Below are 24,804 nucleotides of genomic sequence, written 5' to 3'. Positions count from 1 at the left end.
AAAAATAAAAAATAAATAAAATTAAAAAGTTTCTTAATTAATATAAAATTATATATGTAATAAAAAAAAATATTAAAAAGTTTCTAATTAATATAAATTTATATATACAGTAGAACCTTTATATAATGATATTCTATATAAGAATAACCTCCATATAGTCATAAAAAATTGTATGAATTGGTTGATGATTGTATGAGTTGTGTTATAGTACAATGTATTTATAGAAGTTATATTGAAAGAGAAACATTATAGAGAATGCAAATTTTTAGACTTTTAAGATGACTTTGCATATTCGTGATAATACAAAGATTCATATACTAGTTTTTTGAAACTATGTCTATCTCTTTCATCAATGTCTATACCTTAGATTTGACATACACTCTTAGGCTCCGTTTGGTTAACTTTTTTACACTTTTTAGAAAAGTTTTTTAAAAAAAGTTAAAAAAAATTGAATTGGGCGGGTATTACGATGTATGATTTAGAAATTAATAAAAATACCCCCATGTTTGTCTATTTACTAAACACCCCTATAATAAAACATTAAAAGTAAACAAAAACACCCCCAATTCACCCATTAAATATGGACAATTGGACACCACCGCCGGAGGGTGGCCGGAGTCACTGTATCAGCCAGATTCACGGTGGATTTGGCCGTATTTGCTCATCAACGACGGCTAAAGATACGGCCGTCGTTGATGGTCAATGACGACATGTTTTGGCCATCGTTGTTGACTGATTACGGCCAAAGATCTGGCCGTCAATGGTCAGATCTTTGGCCTTATATCTGGCATTTTCCGATGAATCTGGCCAGAAAAGACTAGATCGGCGCACTATCGGCCAGATTCAATAGGTAGTGCGCCATTATACCAGATTCCGGCCATTTTCCAGCGGTGGTGGCCAGAATTTGGTAAATATGGGTTGTTGTGGTTTTTTTGTAATTTCGAAAAAAATATTTATAAGTATTTAATTAAATTAACAAATTTAGGGGGTTTAAAAAAAATTGAATAATATTGTGAGTTTTTGCAATTTTACTATTTAACTTTATTGAGAATACTAATAGTAGTATTCCCAAATGTGAGCCAAACGAAGCCTTAGTTAATGGGAGAACGATTTTTTCCCACCCAAGGTTTGACAAAAGTGTTAGAAAAATCCGTTACTATTTGGTTGTAAAGACAAAAATGTCCTTTATCATTTGATTTAATATTTTTCTTATTATTTTGTGTCATGTTAACAGATTCAATTACCTATATACACACTCTTCCAATATAAAATTACTTATATGCCCTTTACAATATACAAATATAGATTACCAATTTATCCCTCCAATTTTTTTTTTTTTTTTTTTTTTTTTCACAAACTCAAAAAACACAAGATCTACCAACTTTCAAGTTTCAACAAACCCATTAAAATTTTCAAATACGCGGAATTACTATCAGAACATCCATAACACTATCAATTACAAGAACAAAACTCTCACCAACTGCTTCATCACTCTATTTTAGTATCCATGCACAAACGGACATGTAGGAAAATACAAACACAAATAACCTCGCACTTTTATTCTTATCAAAGGTTAAAATACTTCAACCAAGCTTAGTAGATTGAATATTTACACCACAGAACAAAAATTTGAGAATAGTAACTGCAACTTAACAATACAGTGGGCGCTGGGTGGGTTTTTTTGTCGAACGGTAGTGGGCGACTTGGCAAGGTAACTATGTGAAGGGGTTGGAAATCGCCCAAATGCTACACAAAGTAAAAATAAAAACAACACTTCAAAACCAAATTAAACTCCACCAAATCAACAAAACAATCCACTTTCAATCGTCAAACACGAACTTCTCCAAATAGCGGCGACAAAGGCAGGGGTGGGGGTGTGAGATGACGGGGAGCAATCGGTGGGGGACGATGAGGCAGATGGAGGTGGCGGCGGATGGCGGGGGGTTGGATGCAACTATGAAGGAGGTTGGAGGTCTTTGAGGCGGTGGCTCGGTGGAGAGGTAAGCCGAATGGGTTTGGGGCAATGAAGAGCTGGTGAGGGAGGCATGCAAAGTCGTCGGAGGCGGCGAGAGAGGCCGACTGTGGCGCCAGTAGGAGGCTAGCTCGTGATTGAAGGTTGCAACGCTGCCAGCCCAGCTAGCGGTTGCAGGTTACGCCGGCGTTGCAACCTCCAGCTTAGAAGGAAGAGATGATGGTGAAGAAAAGATAAGAAAAAAAATAAGGAAAGGAAAAGAAAGAGAAAGAAAGGAAAGTAAAAGAAAGGGCGAACGACATGTACATACCCAAAGTTTACTGTAATGACAAGTTTATACCCAAAAGGTTTTGAAACGACAAATAGGTACCTTCTGTCATATTCTGTTAGTTATTTTTGTTTATTAATAGTGAAAAGACTAAAATGCCCTTCAAAGTTTCAATTTTTGTTTTTTATAAATTTAAAAATTTCTAAAAAACCCCCTAGGTTTGCTAATTTAATTAAACACCCCCATATATAAAATGTTTGTTAAATGACAAAAACACCCCCACCACCCCCAATGCCAGATTCCGGCCACCATCGCCGGAATCTGGCCGGAAAACTGTATTACGACACAGATCCGTCGGATCTGTGTCGTAACGTGCCGATCTTTCCTTTTCCGGTCAGATCCGCCACGGATCTTGCCGGAAAAGGCAAGATCTGGCCGTCGAAGCAGCAGCCAGATCTGGCCTTTTCCAGCCAGATCCGTGGCTGATCTGGCCGGAAAAGGCCAGATCTACTGCCAGATCTGGCCTTCGACGCCGCAGATGGAGTTTTGCGGCGTCGACGGCCAGATCTAGCCGTAGATCTGGCCTTTTCCGGCCAGATCAGCCACGGATCTGGCCGGAAAAGGCCAGATCGACGCGTTACGACACAGATCCGACGGGTCTGTGTCGTAACGCAACTTTCCGGCCAGATTCCGGCGGTGGTGGCCGGAATCTGGCACTTGCCGGTGGGGGGTGTTTTTGTTATTTTATAAAACTTTTATATATTGGGGTATTTAGTGAAATTTGTAAACTTAGGGGGTTTTTTGAAATTTTTAAATTTATAAAAAACTAAAATTCAAACTTTTAAGGGTATTTTAGTCTTTTCACTATTAATAAACAGTAATAAACAGAAATCACTAACAAAACATGACGGAAAGTATCTATTTGTCATTTCAAAACCTTTTGGGTACTAACTTGTCTTTACGATAAATCTTAGGTATGTATAAGTCGTTCTCCCTAAAAGAAAAGAGAAAGGGAAAAACTACGCAGACCCAGATTTCATTTTAAAATTTGGATTTACGAGCCTTCAATTTAAATTGACCATTCTACCCTTCTTTAGAACAGATTTTTCCATCAGAATATAACAGCGGATGGGAAAGTGCGTTTTGAAACTTGATGGATGGAAAGCGTCGTTTCGTCAAACCTTGGGCAGAAAAATGTCATTCTCTCTTAATTAGTTATTAATGTAATGGATACTTTATCTTCATACCACTTCTATCGAAGATAATTAAGTCAAAATAATAATTTTTATAATTATATTTCTATTAAGTTATAATATTTCTATAATAATAAAATTGGTTTAACCCCATTATAATTATAGATTTCGAAAATATTTGTAAAAAATATTTTTCAAATAAATGCTGAAGTGTTAAAAACTTGAAGTTATCCTAACACTAAAATTGTGTTCTAATCTAGAAATATAAATTTTTTAAATAATTTAACGTACCATAATAACACAACCCTCTTAACCGCTAGCGTCCCCTCTCTACAACCCCCACCACAACCGCTTTGGATGTGAAATTTAATACTGTGTATAAACATGTCCCATATATTACAATCTAGACGAGAATTGGGTGATTTATATGATTTACAATTGGCTTTAATTAACTTAAGTCAATTAGCACACAGTTTTCAGGGTGCATTCGTTGCACATATAACCAGCCAAGCCAATGAGAACAAGCAATACAAAAACTTTCACATATTATTTTGAAACCGGTTTGAAAAATCCCTTGAACTGATAAACAAATCAGAAAACCAGTTCAAACATTTTCCTAAACCAAAACAAAACCGGTTTTGAAAAAACTGAATTTCCCATTCGATTTTGGTCTAGTTTTCCGATTCGGTTTGATTTCTGGGTTTTTTTACACACCTTTATAACCACCCAAGCCAATGAGAATGTGCAATACAAAAACTTTCACTTATTATTCTTACTGGTTTGGCTTCTTTCTAATATTGATCCCATTGTCCATGCATCTGTTTATCTATCTGTTTCTTTTATTCCCAACAACACTTCTCTACCACCAACTTCGTTATCCCCCTCTCCTGAGGGAAATAATTTGTCAAAAATTATTTCTTTGTAAATTTTTTTCTTCGTAATAATATGTCAATGAGTCCGAAAATATTCCCTTGCCATTAGAAAATTTAGCTCACAATGAATCCGAAATGTTCGAGTCATTTAAATGGAATGCACATCTCGACGTGGTGGAAAAGCAGCTAACATCATATTCCTCATCAAAAGAATGATTTAATTATGGATTTTGTGGGAGTGGCTCTGCAGATGGAACAATTGCAATTGCAAATGGGTGAATGGGCAAAAATTGAATAAAGATGGGGGAAAACACATTTTCAGAACGTATATTTTGTGAACCTTTCAGCAAAACACTGATATCAAGATTCCAGAAAGCATCTACTCAGATTGAAGTTTGCTTAAACACTTCTTCAATCTAATGTGGTACCTTCTTTAAGAACCTTCCATTCTATCAACTGTCGACACAACTTGCTAGCCTCTTCTGCCATTCCAGCTTCAGCTACACTTTTGAGTATAGTGGAATAGGTTGCTTCATCTGGCTTGGATCGACCTGAGATCATTAATTCTAGAACCTGTATTGCCATATCCAGCTTCTTACTTCTACATAATCCATGGATAATCATCTTGTAAGCACTATTTCTGATCATATGGCCTCTTTTACCCATCTCCGTTAGTATCTCTACTGCTTCCTCAACTAGATCTGCCCGGCAAAACCCCCAAATCAAACAACGATGAGTAATATCGTCAGGAATGATCCCATTCTTCATCATTTGACCATATAATCCCATTGCTTTCTCCATAGAACCCTTTTTAGCCAATCCATCAATCAAGGTATTAAAGGAGATCAAACAAGGAGAATAATAACTGCCGTTCAACAAGTGAAGTAATTGAAGAGCTTCATCTACCATTCCCTCTTTACAAAGAGCACCTAGGAGAGTATTATAAGTTACAATATCAGGCAAACAATTCTTGGAAACCATTTGATTGTAAAAGTTGATGGCACGATCCAGAAGCCCATATTTACACAAACCATTGATCAAAATGTTATAAGTGATCACTGTTGGATGATGGGAAGTTTCATTCATGATTGAAAGAATCTTATCTACTTCATCCCAACACCCACGGCTACTGAGAGAATGGAGGAGTGTGCTGTAAGTTACAGCATTGGGCTCCAATCCATGAGAAAATACATTGCAAACGACCACAGCTATATCCTCATATTTCCCCTGTCTACACGTAAAATTAATAAGCGAATTGAAGGTAACAATATCAGGGTAACAGCCCTCGGTAGTCATATCTTCCAACACTTCCATAGCACGTACTGTTCCACAGTGCTTGCATCAACGTGATGAGAACAGTGTAGGTAATCACTACGGAGACATCCCTTTCTCAGCTGCTCTTTCCAAACCCAATAGCCTGCTCAATTTGCCATTATCAAACATGCTGTGAAGTACCGTGTTATAACTAATCACATCCGGTGGACAACCACTCAGTTCATTTCATCCAGAGACTAATGGCAGATTTTATATGTCCTCTACTACAGATCCACCAATCATCATGTTGATGTAATAATATCTGGAATCCCACCACATGACCATGATTTCAAGGACCTTGGAAGCTTCATCTATCCGATCAACTTTAACAAGGCCACGGATTAACCTATGCAAGAAGGAAAGTCAGGAATTTGATTACGACTGCCATATAAATCAACCTTGTTGCCTCGGTTAACTTCCCACTGATGCATGATTGTGAAGGATTTTATTGTTGGTTTCTTCATCATTTTCAACAAGGGCCCATCTGAAGATGACAAAAAGAATTTTGAGGCTTTCTTGTAATCATCTTCCCTTTGAATTTTTACTAGAACCCTACATCACTTTCGTGAGCTCCATTCATCTCGGTTAACTCGTTAACTCTGTCATATAAACACTTCCAGGCAGTCCTCGGCACTCTAAAGAGAACATGTTTCTTCCTGCGACAAGATCTCCTCTCCATAGAAAACAGAACGACTTTTGTGATCACACTTAATTGAACAATTTAAGTGATAAGAATGGCTCATAGTTGAAACGCACTAATTCCCCATTTCAGGTCACTTGTTTCAAACTACGCAAACAATGAACCTTAGCTCTAGAATTCGGTGGAACATTGCATAGTCCATCTCCATGCCCACTTGCCAAATGAATTCTAACAAATTACTAAGCTTACTTAACATGTTTAGTAACCCAAATTTATCACAGCTAAAACCCGTTTCTCATAAAAATAAAATTATGAGTGTTTATGTTCTATTTCCTAGTTTCCGCCTTCTGAAGAGTATCCAGTGATCGTTGTTCAGCTTCCTCTTCCCTTCAAATGAGATGAGCACTCTACCTGTCAAGTTCAGATCAACACATTAACCAAAAAATTCCGTAAGAGTTATTCAAACAATAAAAAAAAAAAAGACGACAACATTGACCAGAAACTTTTAGCCAAACTACTATGTAACAAACTGGAGTGGTTAATCAAGAAATCTGATTAAAGTAGAAATCACAATCAATGCCCCTTAAACAATTTAAAATTTCCATTTCAGAAAATTACAATCGGATGCCCACTTCAAATTTGAATAAAAGTAATACAACATTAGAGCAACAGACAGCAACCAAGAGAATCTCTAGGCTTGAAGCTCAATTTAAGAAATCCAAACAAATCGGTCACTAATTTCCTACAAATTGTACCATTAATCCTACAGATATAACGGCCTGAAACTAGCAAACATGAAACCAAGTTTAAATAACACAATACAGTACAAATGAATCATAAGAAGACCAACTAAAACACGGCAACCCTTCACCTCCAAGGTTTTCAAAATATGCAAACACTCAAACATTAAATTCTGAACATTCAATCTTCGTATGCAGAAATACCGTCATTATTATTATTTTATAATTACTCTACTCTCATATCAACAATTTTATAGCAATTGCAACAGACCTTATCATTTCTATTCAACCCGACAAAATCCAGCATACGTACACAGACAAAGCAATTTTCTGCAACTCAAATCCTAGAACCCTATTTCCAAGAAAAACTGATTCAGTAGATACATACAATGTTTAATCACACAGCTGAGTAATTAAGGAACACAGAATTGTATAGACAAAGACACGCTAAAACCCTGAACCCTAATGATTATAATTTAGGTGAAACATTGAGAAAAAGTCTTGAACTGAATTGAATTACCAGGTCAACCGTCAAGTATAGAGAACTAGAAAGTCCTGTTTAGCGGTTTTGAATGGAACTTTGTGCTCTTGTTCAATTTCTTGTGTTGTTAATAAGTGACGTTAAAACCTAGGGTTCCCGGTAACTTAAACTTTGAAGTTTGAACTAGGCACTATTTCAATGAAATTCCTTTTGATACCTAACAATAAAAATATTCATTTAGTCCTTCATTTAATCATTTTTGCATTAAGTTATTCGAAAAAAATAAAAATTTAACCAACCAAAACATTTTTACTTTCAGCTGTAAAATGTAAATAAACGACTTACCCGGCCGCAAAATTTCTCCATGGTCTCAAACAATCTGTTTATGTAGAGATTTCTGCGATCATTGCCCTCTCACTGAAACTCTTTGATATCTAATAGAATTAAATCCTAATTTATTACCTATTATTAATTAACTCTATTTGTTTTATGCTAAGTAGAAGTAAGAGAAAGTAGTTAAATAAATAAGATGCAGGATATCAAATGCGGGGAGGAGAAGGTGGCCCCGCCGACGTGCGAAGCTACATCCATCATGCAATCTACCGAGATCGCCTGCTCTAGCATTCAGGTGTCCTTGTTTTCCGACTTTCCGTACACTTCCTTTTTTTTTTCCTTGGCTCTGTTTGTTTCCTGAAAAAATGCAAGAATTGAGATTACTGTTTGTTGTCCCTAGAAAATGAACTGGGAGTATTAGAATCAACTACAGTATAACAACTCTATGATGTAACTATAAAACCTATAGTAGATTATGTTGTGTATGATTTATGGAAGTCAATGAAGTTAGATTGATGTTGATGTTTTTCTCAAGTTTTATAGGTCTTATAGTGGTTTTGAGATTGCCGTTTGATTGAGAGTTTGTGTTTTATAAAGTACGTATTGCTGTTGTGATAGGTTTGAGGATATTATGCTTACAATTGAGTAAATGTGGGTAAGGCTTAGGTCAGTTTATTCCAAACCTGAGTCCTCAAGGATCGAAACCAAATTTTAAAGAACCATCCTAGGCCCATAGTTTTCCAAGGACGGACCGGTCGTATATGGTTGGGAATTTTTTTTTTTAATTTTTTGTAAAATTACTTTTAAACCCCTAATTTATTATGTATTTTTTATTTTTTAGGGGTTATGAATTTGGAGGGTTTTAAAAATTAACGGCCTGGGCCAAGCCGTCCCTCCTCCCTTGGCCTGGTTTGGTCCTAGGGATTAGTCCTAGTACCGAGTTTGGGCTCGAGTCAAATTCTCATCTCTATAACTGAGTCATACAACTAGGCAAAAACACATAGAGTAGTCATTTTACATAAATTTTGTGTAATTTTTATCTGGTTGTATGACTCAATTATATCGAAACATTATTAAAAAATTTGATACTTCGTATTAGAAGGTTTTTGAAAAGTGACATTTACCACCCAGAACAATAAACCCTAAACAAAATGTCAAATTTTTTTGGGTGTATCAATTGATTGAATTAGGTTTCTTTTGTAAAAATGCTTCGTCAATGTGATAATTTGAAGTTTCTAATGACTAGAAAATTTCCTTTAAGTTTTGTGATCATAATGAGAATATAAAATTTGTAACAATATTTTTGTGTTGTCATTTGATTTTATTTTTGTCTATACTTGATGAAAACAAAATAAAAATATTGGAAGTCAGACAATCACAAATGACTGGATGTTAATATTTAGTAATGTGTACAAAACATTCCAATGTATAACAAGAATAATGCTATCCTTAATCACGAACTTACTAATCGTTTTACTATCCTTTGTCAAAATTACATATGGTACCCGTACTGTGTTTTATATTTACAGGATAGTAAGATGGTTGTAAGATCGTGAGTAAGTATAGTATTATTGGTATAACAATGTAACGAGAATTGGTGTTTTGTAGATTTACAATTGGCTTTAATTAACTTAAGTCAATTAGCATTAGTTTTCAGGGTGCATTAGTTGCAATATAACCATCTAGATGTGTGGAAAATCGATTAACCGGTTCGTTAACCAGTATTTTGAACCAAAATTGAACCAATTCAGCTTAAACTGGTTTTGAAAACAACCGATTAATCGATTCGAAAAACCGGTTAACCGGTTTGAACCGGCTTTTTCAAAAAAAAAAAAAAAAAAATTTACTTTCCACTGTTTCCCTTCTTCAATTACAATTTTTTAGCATAGAGTCTTATTTGTATAAATTTATAGCAAATTCAGATGAAAAATAATTTCTGTACATAGTTCATATATGTTTATAGAATAATTCATATTATTAATTATCTGCACAAGATCAATATTCCTTTGCAGAGAGATCAATATTTGATCATGAGTAATCTAGCCTTACAAAGAGGCATACAAGACCCATACAAAAATCAAATCCAACCCTTAAATCATGATTGCCTTTTTCGCTCTCTCTCTTTTTTTCCTTCTTTCAAGAGCTGATTTACTCTTTGTATGATGTCTTGTATGCAAGCTAGTATTACTCTTTTGCCATTAAGTTTCCAAATGATGCAGAATGCCAAGCCTTCATTTTGCTCCAGTAGATCTGACTTCTGAGAGTAACATTTACGCTCTTTCCAATACAACTGAAAGATAACACAAGTTGACTTTGAATTTCAGAAGATCTAGACAATCAGACTCATAGAGGAAACAAAGCACACAGATTCAGCCAGTCATGGAATAGCCAATTAAACACATACAGTGGAAAAATTAAATCAGCATAAAGTTTGCAATTAAGCCTAATGTCAGCATACAAAACCAATGAAAATCAGAGCATACAGTTTGCAAATCAGCATACTATTTGATATGTTAACAAATTGCATACAAACAAAACCAATTAAGCCAGTAGACCAAACAAAAACATCTCAAATTAAACCAGCATATAGTGCAACTTTAATCAACTTCAAGTTCCTTGAAAATTTTCTTTCAAACTACAAAACAAACCAATTCAAAGAAAATACACCTCATATTTGAATTAAAATGTAAGCCAACACAGCTGAGACATGGAGTTCCGACTGAACCATCAACCAACCCAGATTAACTATGAATCTCTATGCAGCAGATTTAGAAGACAAAATAACCATCATAGAAAGTCTTGAATTTATTACGCATAAAGAGCTTGTTCCTCTCGAGATTACAATGAAACGAAATCTATGCAACAGATTGAAGACAAATAAAATAAGCGAAGGATCTTTCTTCCTTGCTGAATCGGTGGACTAGTGGTCGTGGAGTAGTCGAGGACTGAAGAACTGAAGCGCCGTTCGCTGAACGCGTTCACTGTAAGCATTGCAGCGTTTTTCGCCGTTTGTGGACTCGTGGTTGTCGGGGGCGTGGTTATCGCCATTCGCCGATGAGAAAGACAGGTTAGGGTGTAAACAAATGGAGTCGATTCGACAAGTCTAAGTTAGTAAGTTAGAAGTAAGAATTATTTATACTTAGGGTTTTTTGAAACCGTTTTGGTTAAGTGGTTTGGAAAATCCCCTGAACCGATACCTGAATCGGAAAATCGGTTCAATTTTCCCAACCAAAATTGACCAGTTTTTTTTTCTGATTCAGCATTTTCCCAACCAAAACTGAACCAGTTTTGATCAACCAAATTTCCATTCGGTTCGGTCAAGTTTCCGAGCTTTTTTTCACACTCCTGTAACCAGCCAAGCCAATGAGAATGTGCAATACAAAAACTTTCACATATTATTCTACTGGTTTTTATGGCTTCTTTTCAATATTGATCCCATTGTCCATGCATCTGTTTATCTATCTGTTTCTTTTCTCCCATAACACTTCTCTACCATCACCTTCGTTATCCCCCTGTCCTGAGGAAATAATTTGTCAAAAATTATTTCTTTGTAAAAAATTTCTGCTTAATAATAGCAATGAGTCCGAAAATATCCCTTGCCATTAGAAAATTTAGCTCAGAATACATATACAACATTGAGTTAAAATACCCTGAAAATGTAAAAGTCATTTAAATGGATGTGTATCTCGACTGTGGAAAAGCAGTTAACATCATACTCCTGATCAAAAGAATGACTTAATTATGGATTTGGTGGAGTGGCTGCTTCTGCAGATGGAACAATTGCAATTGCAAACGGTGAATAGGCAACAATTGAATAAAGATGGGGGAAAACACATTTTCAGAACCTATATTTTCTAAACCTTTCAGCAAAACACTGATGTCAAGATTCCAGAAAGCATCTATTAAGATTGAAGTTTGCTTAAACACTTCTTCAATCCAATGTGGTACCTTCTTTAAGAACCTTCCGTTCTATCAACTTTCGACACAACTTCTTAGCCTCCTCTGCCATTCCACCTTCGGCTACACTTTTGAGTATAGTGGAATAAGTTGCTTCGTCTGGCTTGATTGACGTGAGATCATTAATTCTAGAACTTGTATTGCCATATCCAGCTTCTTACTTCTACATAATCCATGGATGATCATCTTGTAAACACAATTGTGATCATATGGCCTCTTTTACCCATCTCCCTCAGTATCTCTACTGCTTCCTCAACTAGATCTGCCCGGCAAAACCCCCAATCAAAGAACTGAGTAATATCGTCAGGAATGATCCCATTCTTCATCATTTGACCATATAATCCCTGCTTTCTCCATAGAACCCTTCTAGCCAATCCATCATCACAGTATTATGTGATCAAACAAGGAGACAAAGCTGCCGTTCAACAAGTGAAGTAATGAGAGCTTCATCTACCATTCCCTCTTTACAAAGAGCACCTAGGAGATTATTATAAGTTACATATCAGGCAAACAATTCTTGGAAACCATTTAGATAAAAGTGATGGCACGATCCAGAAGCCCATATTTACACAAACCTTGATCAAATGTTATAAGTGATCACTGTCGGATGATGAGAAGTTTCATTCATGATTGCAAGAATCTTATCTACTTCATCCCAACACCCACGACTACCGAGAGAATGGAGAGTGTGTTGTAAGTTACAGCATTGGGCTCCAATCCATGAGAAAATACATTGCAAATGACCACAGCTATATCCTCAATTTCCCTGTCTACAAGTGAAATTAACAAGCAAATTGTAGGTAACAATATTAGGGTAACAGCCCACAGTAGTCATATCTTCCAATACTTCCATAGCACGTACTGTTCCACTGCTTGCAGACTAACTCGATGAGAACAGTGTAGGTAATCCATACGGAGGACATCCCTTTCTCAGCTGCTCTTTCCAAACCCAATAGCCTGCTCAAATTGCCATTATCAAACATGCTGCGAAGTATTGTGTTATAACTAATCACATCCGGTGCACAACCACTCAACTCATTTCGTCCAAGAGACTAATGGCAGATTTTATATGTCCTCTCCTACAGAGGCACCATCATCTTTTGTATGTATAGTATCTGGAATCCCGCCAGACATGACCTGAGTTTCAAGGACATTGGAAGCTTTATCTATCCATCAACTTTAACAAGGCCACGTTTAAATTTATGCAGAAGGAAAGTCAGGAATTTGATTACGACGTGCCATTATAAACAACACCTTGTTGCCTCAGTTAACTTCCCGCTGATGCATAGATGTGAAGGATTTTATTGTTGTTCTTCATCAATTTCAACAAAGGGCCCATCTAAAGATGCAATGAAGAATTTTGAGGCTTTCTTGTAATCATCTCCCTTTGGATTTTTTTATTAGCACCCAATACATCACTTTCTGAGCTCCATTCATCTCGGTCAACTTCATTAACTTGTCAATGTAACACTTCCGGCAGTCCTCGCACTTAAAAGAGCACATGTTTCTTCCTGCGACAAGATCTCCTCTCCATAGAAACACAGAACGACTTTTGTGGTCACACTTAATTGAACAATTTAAGTGAATAGAAGATGCATTCATGGTTGAAAAGCGACCAATTCCACATTCAGGTCAACTTGTTTCAAACTATGCAAACAATGAACCTCAGCTCTAGAATTCAGGGAACAACTGCATAGTCCATCTCCAATGCCCACTTGACAATGAATTCTAACAAATTACTAAGGTACTTAACATGTTAGTAACCAAAATATACCAAATTTTCTCATAAAAATAAAGGGATGTTTACGTTCTTATTTCCTAGTTCCGCCTATCTTGAAAGACCAACATTGTTCAGCTGCTCTTCCCTCCAAATGAGTTGAGCACTCTACCTGTCAAAGTTCAGGTCAACAACATTAACCAAAAAATTCCCTAAGAGTTATTCTGAACAATAATTAAAAAATAAAAAAATAATAAAAAAGACAACATGGACCAGAAACATTTAGCCAAACTAACTATATAACAACTGCAGTGGATGGTAATCAAGCAAAATCTTATTAAGTAGAAATTCAATTGGATGCCCAGTTCCCACTTCAAGCTGCAGATGTTATCATTAAGTTCTTGACATCAAACAATTTCAAATTTCCATTTCAGAAAATTACAATCGGATGCCCACTTCAAAGTTCAAATTTGAATAAAAGTAATACAACAATTAGAGCAACAGACAGCAAACAAAAGATCTCTGGAGTCGAAGTTCAATTCCAGAAATCCCAAAAATCCCAAAACCCACTCCCAGAACATGTGTCACCAATTTCCTACAAATATGTTCCATTTAATCCTACAGATATAACAGGTCCTAAACTAGCAAACATGAAACCAGTTTAAATAACACAAATACAATACAAATGAATCATAAGAAGCCGTCTAAAAGACAGCAACCCTTCATCTCCAAGTTTTTCAAAATATGCAACTACTCAAAAAAATTAAAATTCTGAACATTCAACTCTCAGTATGCAGGAAAATAACATTATTATATTTTATAATTACTCTACTCTCATAATTTACAAATTTATAGCAATTGCAACAGAACCTTATCTATTTTTTTGGTAACCGACAGAACCTCATCTATTTCATATTCAACCCGGATAAGATCCAGCATACGTACATAGATAAGCATTTTTTCTGCAACATCAAATCCTAGAACCCTTCCAAAGAAAACTGATTCGCCGATAACATACAAGTGTTTAAATCACAGCTAGGAGTAATTAAGGAACAGAGAATTGTATAGACAAAAGAAACCCTAATGATTATAATTAAGGTGAAACATTGAGAAAAGGTCTTGAACTGAATTGAATTACCTGGTCGAAGTATAGAAGAAAGTCCTGTTTAGCGGTATTGAATGGAACTGCTTGTGTTCTACTTGTTCAGTTGCTTGTGTTTTTAAATGAGTGACGTTAAAACCTAGGGTTCCCGGCAACTTAGAATTTTGACTAGATACTATTTTCAAACAAGACTTTCCATTTTATACCTAAAACTGAAAAATGTTGATTTTAGTCCTTCATTTAATCATTTTGTGTCGTCTTACATTCTTGCGTTAGGTTAATGGTTCGGTCTCATCTCTAATTGGGTCCACATAGAAAAACTTCTTTGAGAGAAGGTAACATTTCACTTGAAGATTTGATTGACAAATTTTGTTGAGAATTAACTTATCAAATGATTTCATTAATTAAATTCTTGTTTTATAAATATTAAATTTTTCAAAAAGTTAAACTTGATTTTGCAAATGTTGCTTATTCAGGATTATATTGCGAAAGGTTTTGTCATTAATTATTAGGTGACTTATCTTTTTTAATTTTGTTATTTAAATTGTAATTAGATGAAAACGACATGATATTGGGATTGTTATTGAACGGTGTTGTTGAAGTTTTAAAATTTTTAGGTTTATCAATTAAGTTGTACTATTGATGTCAATATACTAATGTCACCGGTTTAACAGGCCAGTCCAATCGATTGGACCAGTTGACTCAAGACTCGATCAGTTCACTGGGTTGCTCTCCAGTCCGTGTTTTAAAACAGTGATTGGAAGTCAGTCAATCACAAATGACTGGATGTTAATATTTAGAATTGTGTCTAAAACATGTCCTACATATTACAATCTAGACGAGAATTGGGTTTTTTGTATGATTTACAATTGGCTTTAATTAACTTGAGTCAATTAGCATACAGTTTTCAGGGTGCATTCGTTGCACATATAACCAGCTAGGGGTGTGGACAACTGGTTAACTGGTTTCAGTTAATTAGTTTTTCGAGCTAAACCGAAAAACCAGCTCAAGCAGAATTCCGAACTGAAACCAAACCAAAGTCATGCTTAAACTGGTTTTGAACCACAAACTAAACCGGAAAACCAGTTAACCGGTTTTGCCTGAGAGCCTAAAGGAAAATTTGGTAAAAAGCAAACAAAAAAGTTTCTCTAGCGGCAAAACATAACAACAGCAAAGCAAGTTTAGAAGAAAAAAAAAAAAAGCAACTGTAGATTTAAAAATGTTTCCATTTTTTCCTTTGCAGAGTTCCAACATTTTGCCATTAAGTTTCCAAATGATGCAGACATGCCAAGCCTTCATTTTGCTCCAGTAGGATCTGACTTCTGAGAGTAATATTTACACTCTTTTCGGATACAACTGAAAGATAACACACAAGTTAACTTTGAATTTCAGAAAGATCCAGACAGATTCAGCTCATAGAGGAAACAAAGCATCACAGATTCAGCTCAGTCATGGAATAGCCAATTAAATCATCATACAGTGGAAAAATTAAATCAGCATAAAGTTTGCAATTAAGCCTAATGATGAGCATACAAAACCAATGAAAATCAGAGCATACAGTTTGCAAATCAGCATACTATTTGATATAGTTAACAAATTGCATACAAAACAAACCAATTAAGCCAGCAGACAGTTTCCAAATAAATCAGAGTATACAGTTTCCAAACAACATAGAAAAGTAATTGAAATTTGAAATTTGCATACAAAACAAACCAATTAGGCCAGCAGGCCAAACAAAAACTCTCAATTAAGCCACCATACCGGACAACTTTTAAATCAACTTCCAATTCCTTGAAAATTTTCTTTCAAACTACAAAAACAAACCAATTCAAAGAAAATATATACCTCATATATTGCAATTAAAATGTAAGCCAACAAAAGCACAAGAAGCTGAAGGCATTGGAGTGCCGACTGAACCATCAACCAACCCAGATTAACATATGAATCTCTACGCAGCAGATTTAGAAGACAAAATAACCATCATAAGAAAGTCCTGAAATTTATTAAACAATAAAGAGCTTGTTCCTCTTCAGCCTTACAATGAAACGAAATCAATGCAACAGATTGTAAAGACAAAATAAAATAAATAGAAGGATCTGTCTTACATTGTTGAATCGGCAGTGGACTAGTGGTCATGGAGCAGCTGAGGACTGAAGAACTGAAGTGCCGTTCACTGAAGCATCGTTCGCCATAAGCACTGAAGTGTTGTTCGCCGTCCCCATTCATGGACTCATGGTTGTTGCGGATCGTGGTTATCACCATTCGCCGATGACAAAGAAAGGTTAAAGGTGTAAACTAAATGGAATCAATTCAGACAAGTCTAAGTTAGTAAGTTAGCAGTAAGAATTAGGTATATACTTAGGGTTTTATTTTGAAACCACTTTTGGTTAACCGGTTTGGAAAATCCCTTGAACCGATAACCGAATCGAAAAACCAGTTCAAGCATTTTCCCAAACCGAATTTCCTGTTCCGTTTTGGTCCGGTTTCCGGGATTTTTTAAACATCCCTGTAACCAGCCAAGCAAATGAGAACGTGCAACACAAAAACTTTCACATACTATTCTTACTGGTTTGTATGGCTTCTTTCTAATATTGATCTCATTGTCCATGCATCTGTTTATCTATCTATTTCTTTTATTTCCAACAACACTTCTCTACCACCACCTTCGTTATCCCCCTGTCCTGAGGGAAATAATTTGTCAAAAATTATTTCTTTGTAAATTTTTTTCTGCGTAATAACATGTCAATGAGCCCAAAAATATTCCCTTGCCATTATAAAATTTAGCTCAAAATGAAAGTATACAACATTCAGTTAAAACACCCGATCGAAAATGTTCGAGTCATTTAAATGGAATGTCTATCTCGACGTGGTAGAAAAGCAGCTAACATCATATTCCTGATCAAAAGAATGACTTAATTATGGATTTTGTGGGAGTGGCTGCTTCTGCAGATGGAACAATTGCAATTGCAAATGGGTGAATAGGCAAAAATTGAATAAAGATGGGGGAAAACACATTTTCAGAACGTATATTTTGTAAACCTTTCAGCAAAACACTAATGTCAACATTACAGAAAGCATCTAACAAGATTGAAGTTTGCTTAAACACTTCTTCAATCCAATGTGGTACCTTCTTTAAGAACCTTCCATTCTATCAACTTTCGACACAACTTGTTAGCCTCTTCTGCCATTCCACCTTCGGCTACACTTTTCAGTATAGAGGAATAAGTTGCTACATCTGGCTTGGATCGACCTGAGATCATTAATTCTAGAACTTGTATTGCCATATCCAGCTTCTTACTTCTACATAATCCATGGATGATCATCTTGTAAGCACTATTTCTGACCCTATGGCCTCTTTTACCCATCTCCCTCAGTATCTCTACTGCTTCCTCAACTAGATCTGCCTGGCAAAACCCCCAAATCAAAGAATAATGAGTAATATCGTCAGGAATGATCCCATTCTCCATCATTTGACCATATAATCCCATTGCTTTCTCCATAGAACCCTTTTTAGCCAACCCATTAATCACGGTATAATAGGTGATCAAACCAGGAGAACAATAACTGCCGTTCAACAAGTGAAGTAATTGAAGAGCTTCATCTACCATTCCCTCTTTACAAAGAGCACCTAGGAGAGTATTATAAGTTATAATATCAGGCAAACAATTCTTGGAAACCATTTGATTATAAAAGTTGATGGCACGATCCAGAAGCCCATATTTACACAAACCATTGATCAAAATGTTATAAGTGATCACTGTCTGATGATGAGAGGTTTCATTCATGATTGCAAGAATCTTATCTACTTCATCCCAACACCCACGTCTACCGAGAGAATGGAGGAGTGTGTTGTAAGTTACAGCATTGGGCTCCAATCCATGAGAAAATACATTGTAAATGACCACAGCTATATCCTCATATTTCCCTTGTCTACAAGTGAAATTAACAAGCGAATTGTAGGTAACAATATCAGGGTAACAGCCCTCAGTAGTCATATCTTCCAATACTTCCATAGCACGTACTGCTCCACAGTGCCTGCAGACTAACTCGATGAGAACAGTGTAGGTAATCAAATACGGAGGACATCCCTTTCTCAGCTGCTCTTTCCAAAACCCGGAAATTTTTTTTTTTTTTTAATTTTGTAAAATTACTTTTAAACCCTAAATTATTATGTATTTTATATTTTCAGGGGGTTTGTGAATTTGGAGGGTTTTAAAAATTAACAGTAGGCCAAGCCAGTCCCTCCTCCCTTGGGCCTGGTTTCGATCCTAGGGATTAGTTAGTACCGAGTTTGGGCTCGAGTCAAATTCTCATCTCTATAATTGAGTCATACAATAGGCAAAACAAACAAAGTAGTCATTTTACTAAATTTTGGTAATTTTATTTGGTGTATGACTCAATTTATGTGAAACATTAAAAAAATATGATACTTGTATTAGAAGGTTTTTGAAAAGTGACATTTACACCCTAGAACAATAAACCCTAAACGAAATGTCAATTTTTGGGTGTATCAATTGATTGAATTAGGTTTCTTTTGTGAAAAATGCTTCGTCATGTGATGAATTTGAAGTTTTAATGACTAAGAAAATTTCTTTAAGTTTTGTGATCATAAGGAGAATACAAAATTTGTAACAATATTTTTGTGTTTATCGTCATTTGATTTATCTTTTGTCTATACTTGATGAAAACAAATAAAATGTATTGGAAGTCGACAATCACAAATGACTGGATGTTAATATTAGTAGTGTGTATAAAACATGTCCCATGTATAACATGTGACGAGAATTGGGTGTTTTGTATGATTTACAATTGGCTTTAATTACTTAGTCAATTAGCATACAGTTTTCAGGGTGCATGTTGCACATATAACCAGCTAGATGTGTGGAAAATCAACCAGTAGGGTATGACAGGTTAACTGTTTCGGTTTCGGTTAACTAGTATTTTGAACCGAACATGTTTTAACCGGTTTTGAAACGAAACCGATTAATCGATTCAGAAAACTGGTAACCAGTTTTGGACTAGTTTTTTCAAAAAAAAAAAAAATTTGCTTTCCACTGTTTCCCTTCTTCAAATTACAATTTTTAGCATAGAGCTTATTTTGTATAAGTTATAGCATAATTCAGATGGAAAATAATTTATCTGTACATAGTTCATATATGTTATAGAATAATTCATATATAATTAAATTTATCTGCACATGATCAATATTTTCCTTTGCAGAGAGTTCAATATTTTGCCAGTAAGTTTCCAAATGATGCAGACATGCCAAGCTTCCTTTTGCTCCAGTAGGATCTGACTTCTGAGAGTAACATTTACGCTCTTTCAGAAACAACTGAAAGATAGCACCCTTCAAAATATGCAAACTACTCAAACAATTAAAATTCTGAAACATTCAATCTTCAGTATGCAGGAAAATAACGTCATTATTATTATTTTATAATTACTCTACTCTCATAATACAACAAATTTATAGCAATTGCAACAGAACCTTATCTATTTCATATTCAACCCGAATAAAATCCAGCATACGTACATAGACAAAGCAATTTTCTGCAACATCAAATCCTAGAACCCTATTTCCAAAGAAAACTGATTCAGTAGATAACATACAATGTTTAAATCACTGCTGGGAGTAATTAAGGAACAGAGAATTGTATAGACAAAAGGACACGCTAAAACCCTGAACCCTAATGATTATAATTTAGGTGAAACATTGAGAAAAAGTCTTGAACTGAATTGAATTACCAGGTCAAACCGTCAAAGTATAGAAGAAACTAGAAAGTCCTGTTTAGCGGTTTTGAATGGAACTTTGTGCTCTTGTTCAATTTCTTGTGTTGTTAAATAAGTGACGTTAAAACCTAGGGTTCCCGGTAATTTAAACTTTGAACTAGGTACTATTTTCAAATGAAATTTCCTTTTGATACCTAACAGTAAAAAATATTCAATTAGTCCTTCATTTTTGCATTAAGTTATTTGAAAAAAAATAAAAATTTAACCAACCAAAACATTTTTACTTTCAGCTGTAAAATGTAAATAAACGACTTACCCGGCCAGCAAAGTCTCAATCAATCTGTTTATGTAGTGATTTCTGCGATTCATTGCCCTCTCACTGAAACTCTTTGATGAATCTAATACAATTAAATCCTAATTTATTACCTATTAATTAATTAATCTCTATTTGTTTTATGCTAAGTAGAAGTGAAAGAGACAGGGCTATCTCTAGAATATTTGTGACCCTAGGCAGGGGTTACTTTGGGACCCTCTAATAATATAAGCATATATTAAAAATAATAATAATAATAATAATAATAATTTATTTATTTATTTTTTGCCTTTTGAGATGAAAAATCACTAGGAGAAGTGAACAGCAATCGACAAGCTAACAAGGTTAGGTTGGTGGGAGGTTTTGGAGAGTAGATATTGGAGAAGTGATGGGTGGTGAAATGGGAGATTTCCAATGCCAAGATTGATAAGAAAAGGCTTGAGAAGTCACGGCCCAAAAGGTATCGATGGCCGACGATTGGCAGAGTAAACGGATAAGGTATGATAGGGGTTTTGGTGAGAGGGCTGAGGGCTGAGGGGAGGAAGATGGTGGTGTCGGGGAAGGCTAACAATGTCAGGTACATGCCAAAAATGCTGGAAATGGCTGTTGTGTGGTGGAGTTAGGTTGCAAGATTCATCAAAAATTAGTCAAATCGAGGGCTATCAAGGTTGGGAAATGATAAAATGATGATTTCGGTCGATTTTAGTGAGAAAATCGATCGGAACCAAAATTGACCGAAATCAACTCCAAACCACTAGTGGCAGAAGAGTGCTGGAGATGATTTATGTGAATGTCAAATTTTGGGATTGAATTGGGGATGAGTAATTTGAGATATGTAAATGACTATTTTAGTCTTCCATTGTTAAAAGAGATTCAATGTGTTAGTTTATGGGTATAAACTAGAATATATAAAACTAGAGGTACAAACTTACTATTTTGTTAAACTTTAGGTGAGAATATATGTAAAAAGTTTATAATAAATTTGAGCTTTTATGGCTTTTTTGGGGGGCCCCTTGGCTTAGATAAGAAATTATAAACCATTTTCATTTTTGTAAGATATTCAAAAAAAAAAAAAAAAATTGATAAAAATTTGGGCCCCCATTTTTTGGGGGCCCTAGGCAGGTGCCTCACCTGCCTACCCCTTAAGCCGACCCTGGAAAGAGAAAGTAGTTTAATAATAAAGATGCAAGGATATTCAAATGGCGGAGGAGGAGGAGAAGGTGGCCCCGCCGACTTGGCGAAGCGACAGTCCATCATGCAATTTATCGAGATCGCCTGCTCTAGCATTCAGGTGTCCTTTTGTTTCCGTACACTTCCATTTTTTTTCCTTGGCTTTGTTTGGTTCCCGAGAAAATGCAAGAATTTGAGATTACTGTTTGTTGTTCCCTAGAAAATGAAGTGGAGTATTAGAATCAACTACAAGTCTACAACTAACTTCATATGATGTAACTATAAACCCTATGAGTAGATTATGTTGTGTATGATTTATGGAAGTAAATGAAGTTAGATTGTTTGTTGATGGATTTTCTCAAGTTTATAAGGTCTTATAGTGGTTTTGAGATTGCCCGTTGATTGAGAGTTTGTGTTTTATAAAATACGTATTGCTGTTGTGATAGGTTTAATAACTGTGGAGGAATATTATGCTTACAATTGAGTAAAGGTGGGTCAGGCTTAGGTTAGTTTATTCCAAACCTGAGTCCTCAAGGATCGAACCCAAATTTTAAAGAACCAGACCTAGGCCCATGAGTTTTCCTAGGGCGGACCAGTTGTATATGGGCTTGGAAATTTTTTTTTTTTAATTTTTTTGTAAAATTACTTTTAAACCCCTAAATTTATTATGTATTTTTTATATTTTCTAGGGGGTTTGTGGAATTTGGAGGGTTTTAAAAATTAACTAGCCTAGGCCAAGCCAGTCCCTCCTCCCTTGGGCCTGGTTCGATCCTAGGGATTAGTCCTAGTACCGAGTTTTGGGCTCGAGTCAAATTCTCATCTCTATAATTGAGTCATACAATTAGGCAAAAAACAACAAAGTAGTCATTTTACATAAATTTTGTGTAATTTTTATTTGGCTGTATGACTCAATTGTATGTGAAACATTATTAAAAAATATGATACTTTGTATTAGAAGGTTTTTGAAAAGTGACATTTACACCCCTAGAACAATAAACCCTAAACGAAATGTCAATTTTTTTTTGGGTGTATCAATTGATTGAATTAGGTTTCTTTTGTGAAAAATGCTTCGTCGATGTGATGAATTTGAAGTTTCTAATGACTAAGAAAATTTCCTTTAAGTTTTGTGATCATAAGGAGAATACAAAATTTGTAACAATATTTTTTGTGTTTTATCCGGTCATTTGATTTTATCTTTTGTCTATACTTGATGAAAACAAAATAAAATGTATTGGAAGTCGGACAATCACAAATGACTGGATGTTAATATTTAGTAGTGTGTATAAAACATGTCCCATGTATAACAATGTGGACGAGAATTGGGTGTTTTGTATGATTTACAATTGGCTTTAATTAACTTAAGTCAATTAGCATACAGTTTTCAGGGTGCATTAGTTGCACATATAACCAGCTAGATGTGTGGAAAATCAACCAGCTAGGGGTATGGAACATCGGTTAACTGGTTTCGGTTTCGGTTAACTAGTATTTTGAACCGAATTCATGTTTAAACCGGTTTTGAAACGAACCGATTAATCGATTCAGAAAACTGGTTAACCAGTTTTGAACTAGTTTTTTCAAAAAAAAAAAAAATTTGCTTTCCACTGTTTCCCTTCTTCAAATTACAATTTTTTAGCATAGAGTCTTATTTGTATAAATTTATAGCATAATTCAGATGGAAAATAATTTATCTGTACATAGTTCATATATGTTTATAGAATAATTCATATATAATTAAATTTATCTGCACATGATCAATATTTTCCTTTGCAGAGAGTTCAATATTTTGCCAGTAAGTTTCCAAATGATGCAGACATGCCAAGCTTTCATTTTGCTCCAGTAGGATCTGACTTCTGAGAGTAACATTTACGCTCTTTTCAGAAACAACTGAAAGATAGCACCTAAAATGTAAACCAACAAAAGCACAAGAAGCTTAAGGCATTGGAGTGCCGACTGAACCATCAACCAACCCAGATTAACATATGAATCTCTATGCAGCAGATTTAGAAGAAAAAATAACCATCATAAGAAAGTCTTGAAATTTATTACGCAATAAAGAGTTTGTTCCTCTTCGAGATTACAATGAAACGAAATCTATGCAACAGATTTTGAAGACAAAATAAAATAAACAGAAGGATCTTTCTTCCTTTGCTGAATCGGCGGTGGACTAGTGGTCGTGGAATAGTCGAGGACTGAAGAACTGAAGCGCCGTTCGCTGAAGCGTCGTTCACTGTAAGCATTGCAGCGTTGTTCGCCGTTTGTGGACTCGTGGTTGTCATGGATCGTGGTTATCGCCATTCGCCGATGAGAAAGACAGGTTAAGGGTGTAAACTAAATGGAGTCAATTCAGACAAGTCTAAGTTAGTAAGTTAGAAGTAAGAATTAGGTATATACTTAGGGTTTTATTTTGAAACCGGTTTTGGTTAAGTGGTTTGGAAAATCCCCTGAACCGATACCTGAATCGGAAAATCGGTTCAGGCATTTTCCCAAACCAAAATTGAACCAGTTTTTTTTCTGATTCAGGCATTTTCCCAAACCAAAACTGAACCAGTTTTGATCAAACCAAATTTCCAGTTCGGTTCCGGTCAAGTTTCCGAGCTTTTTTTCACACTCCTGTAACCAGCCAAGCCAATGAGAATGTGCAATACAAAAACTTTCACATATTATTCTTACTGGTTTGTATGGCTTCTTTCTAATATTGACCCCATTGTCCATGCATCTGTTTATCTATCTGTTTCTTTTACTCCCAATAACACTTCTCTACCATCACCTTCGTTATCCCCTGTCCTGAGGGAAATAATTTGTTTGTAAAAAATTTTCTGCTTAATAATATGCAATTGAGTCCGAAAATATTCCCTTGCCATTAGAAAATTTAGCTCAGAATGACAGCATACAACATTGAGTCAAAATACCCCATTGAAAATGTTAACGTCCTGTAAATGGAATGTATATCTCGACGTGGTGAGAAAAGCAGTTAACATCATACTCTGATCAAAAGAATGATT

General features: G+C 35.3%; 1 protein-coding gene and 2 pseudogenes across 1 annotated transcript; all 3 read right to left on the bottom strand.

Annotated features, from left to right (window-relative positions):
- Positions 1 to 4,577: 4,577 nt before the first annotated feature.
- On the bottom strand, positions 4,578 to 6,467 carry LOC116136431 (annotated as a pseudogene).
- Positions 6,468 to 11,613: 5,146 nt separating this feature from the next.
- LOC116136430 lies at positions 11,614 to 14,099 on the bottom strand (annotated as a pseudogene).
- Positions 14,100 to 15,769: 1,670 nt separating this feature from the next.
- Positions 15,770 to 18,707, bottom strand: LOC116136429 (pentatricopeptide repeat-containing protein At1g08610-like; the record flags this gene model as incomplete). Its single annotated transcript, XM_031422138.1, has 3 exons — positions 15,770 to 15,945; positions 16,435 to 16,582; positions 16,695 to 18,707. A coding segment is annotated over one exon (1,008 nt), but the record flags the coding sequence as incomplete, so codon positions are not given.
- Positions 18,708 to 24,804: the final 6,097 nt, after the last annotated feature.

This window comes from Pistacia vera, unplaced genomic scaffold, assembly GCF_008641045.1.
Source record: "Pistacia vera cultivar Batoury unplaced genomic scaffold, PisVer_v2 Contig313, whole genome shotgun sequence".
Taxonomy (NCBI): Eukaryota; Viridiplantae; Streptophyta; class Magnoliopsida; order Sapindales; family Anacardiaceae; genus Pistacia; species Pistacia vera.
This window is presented reverse-complemented; position numbering and strand designations above follow the sequence as displayed.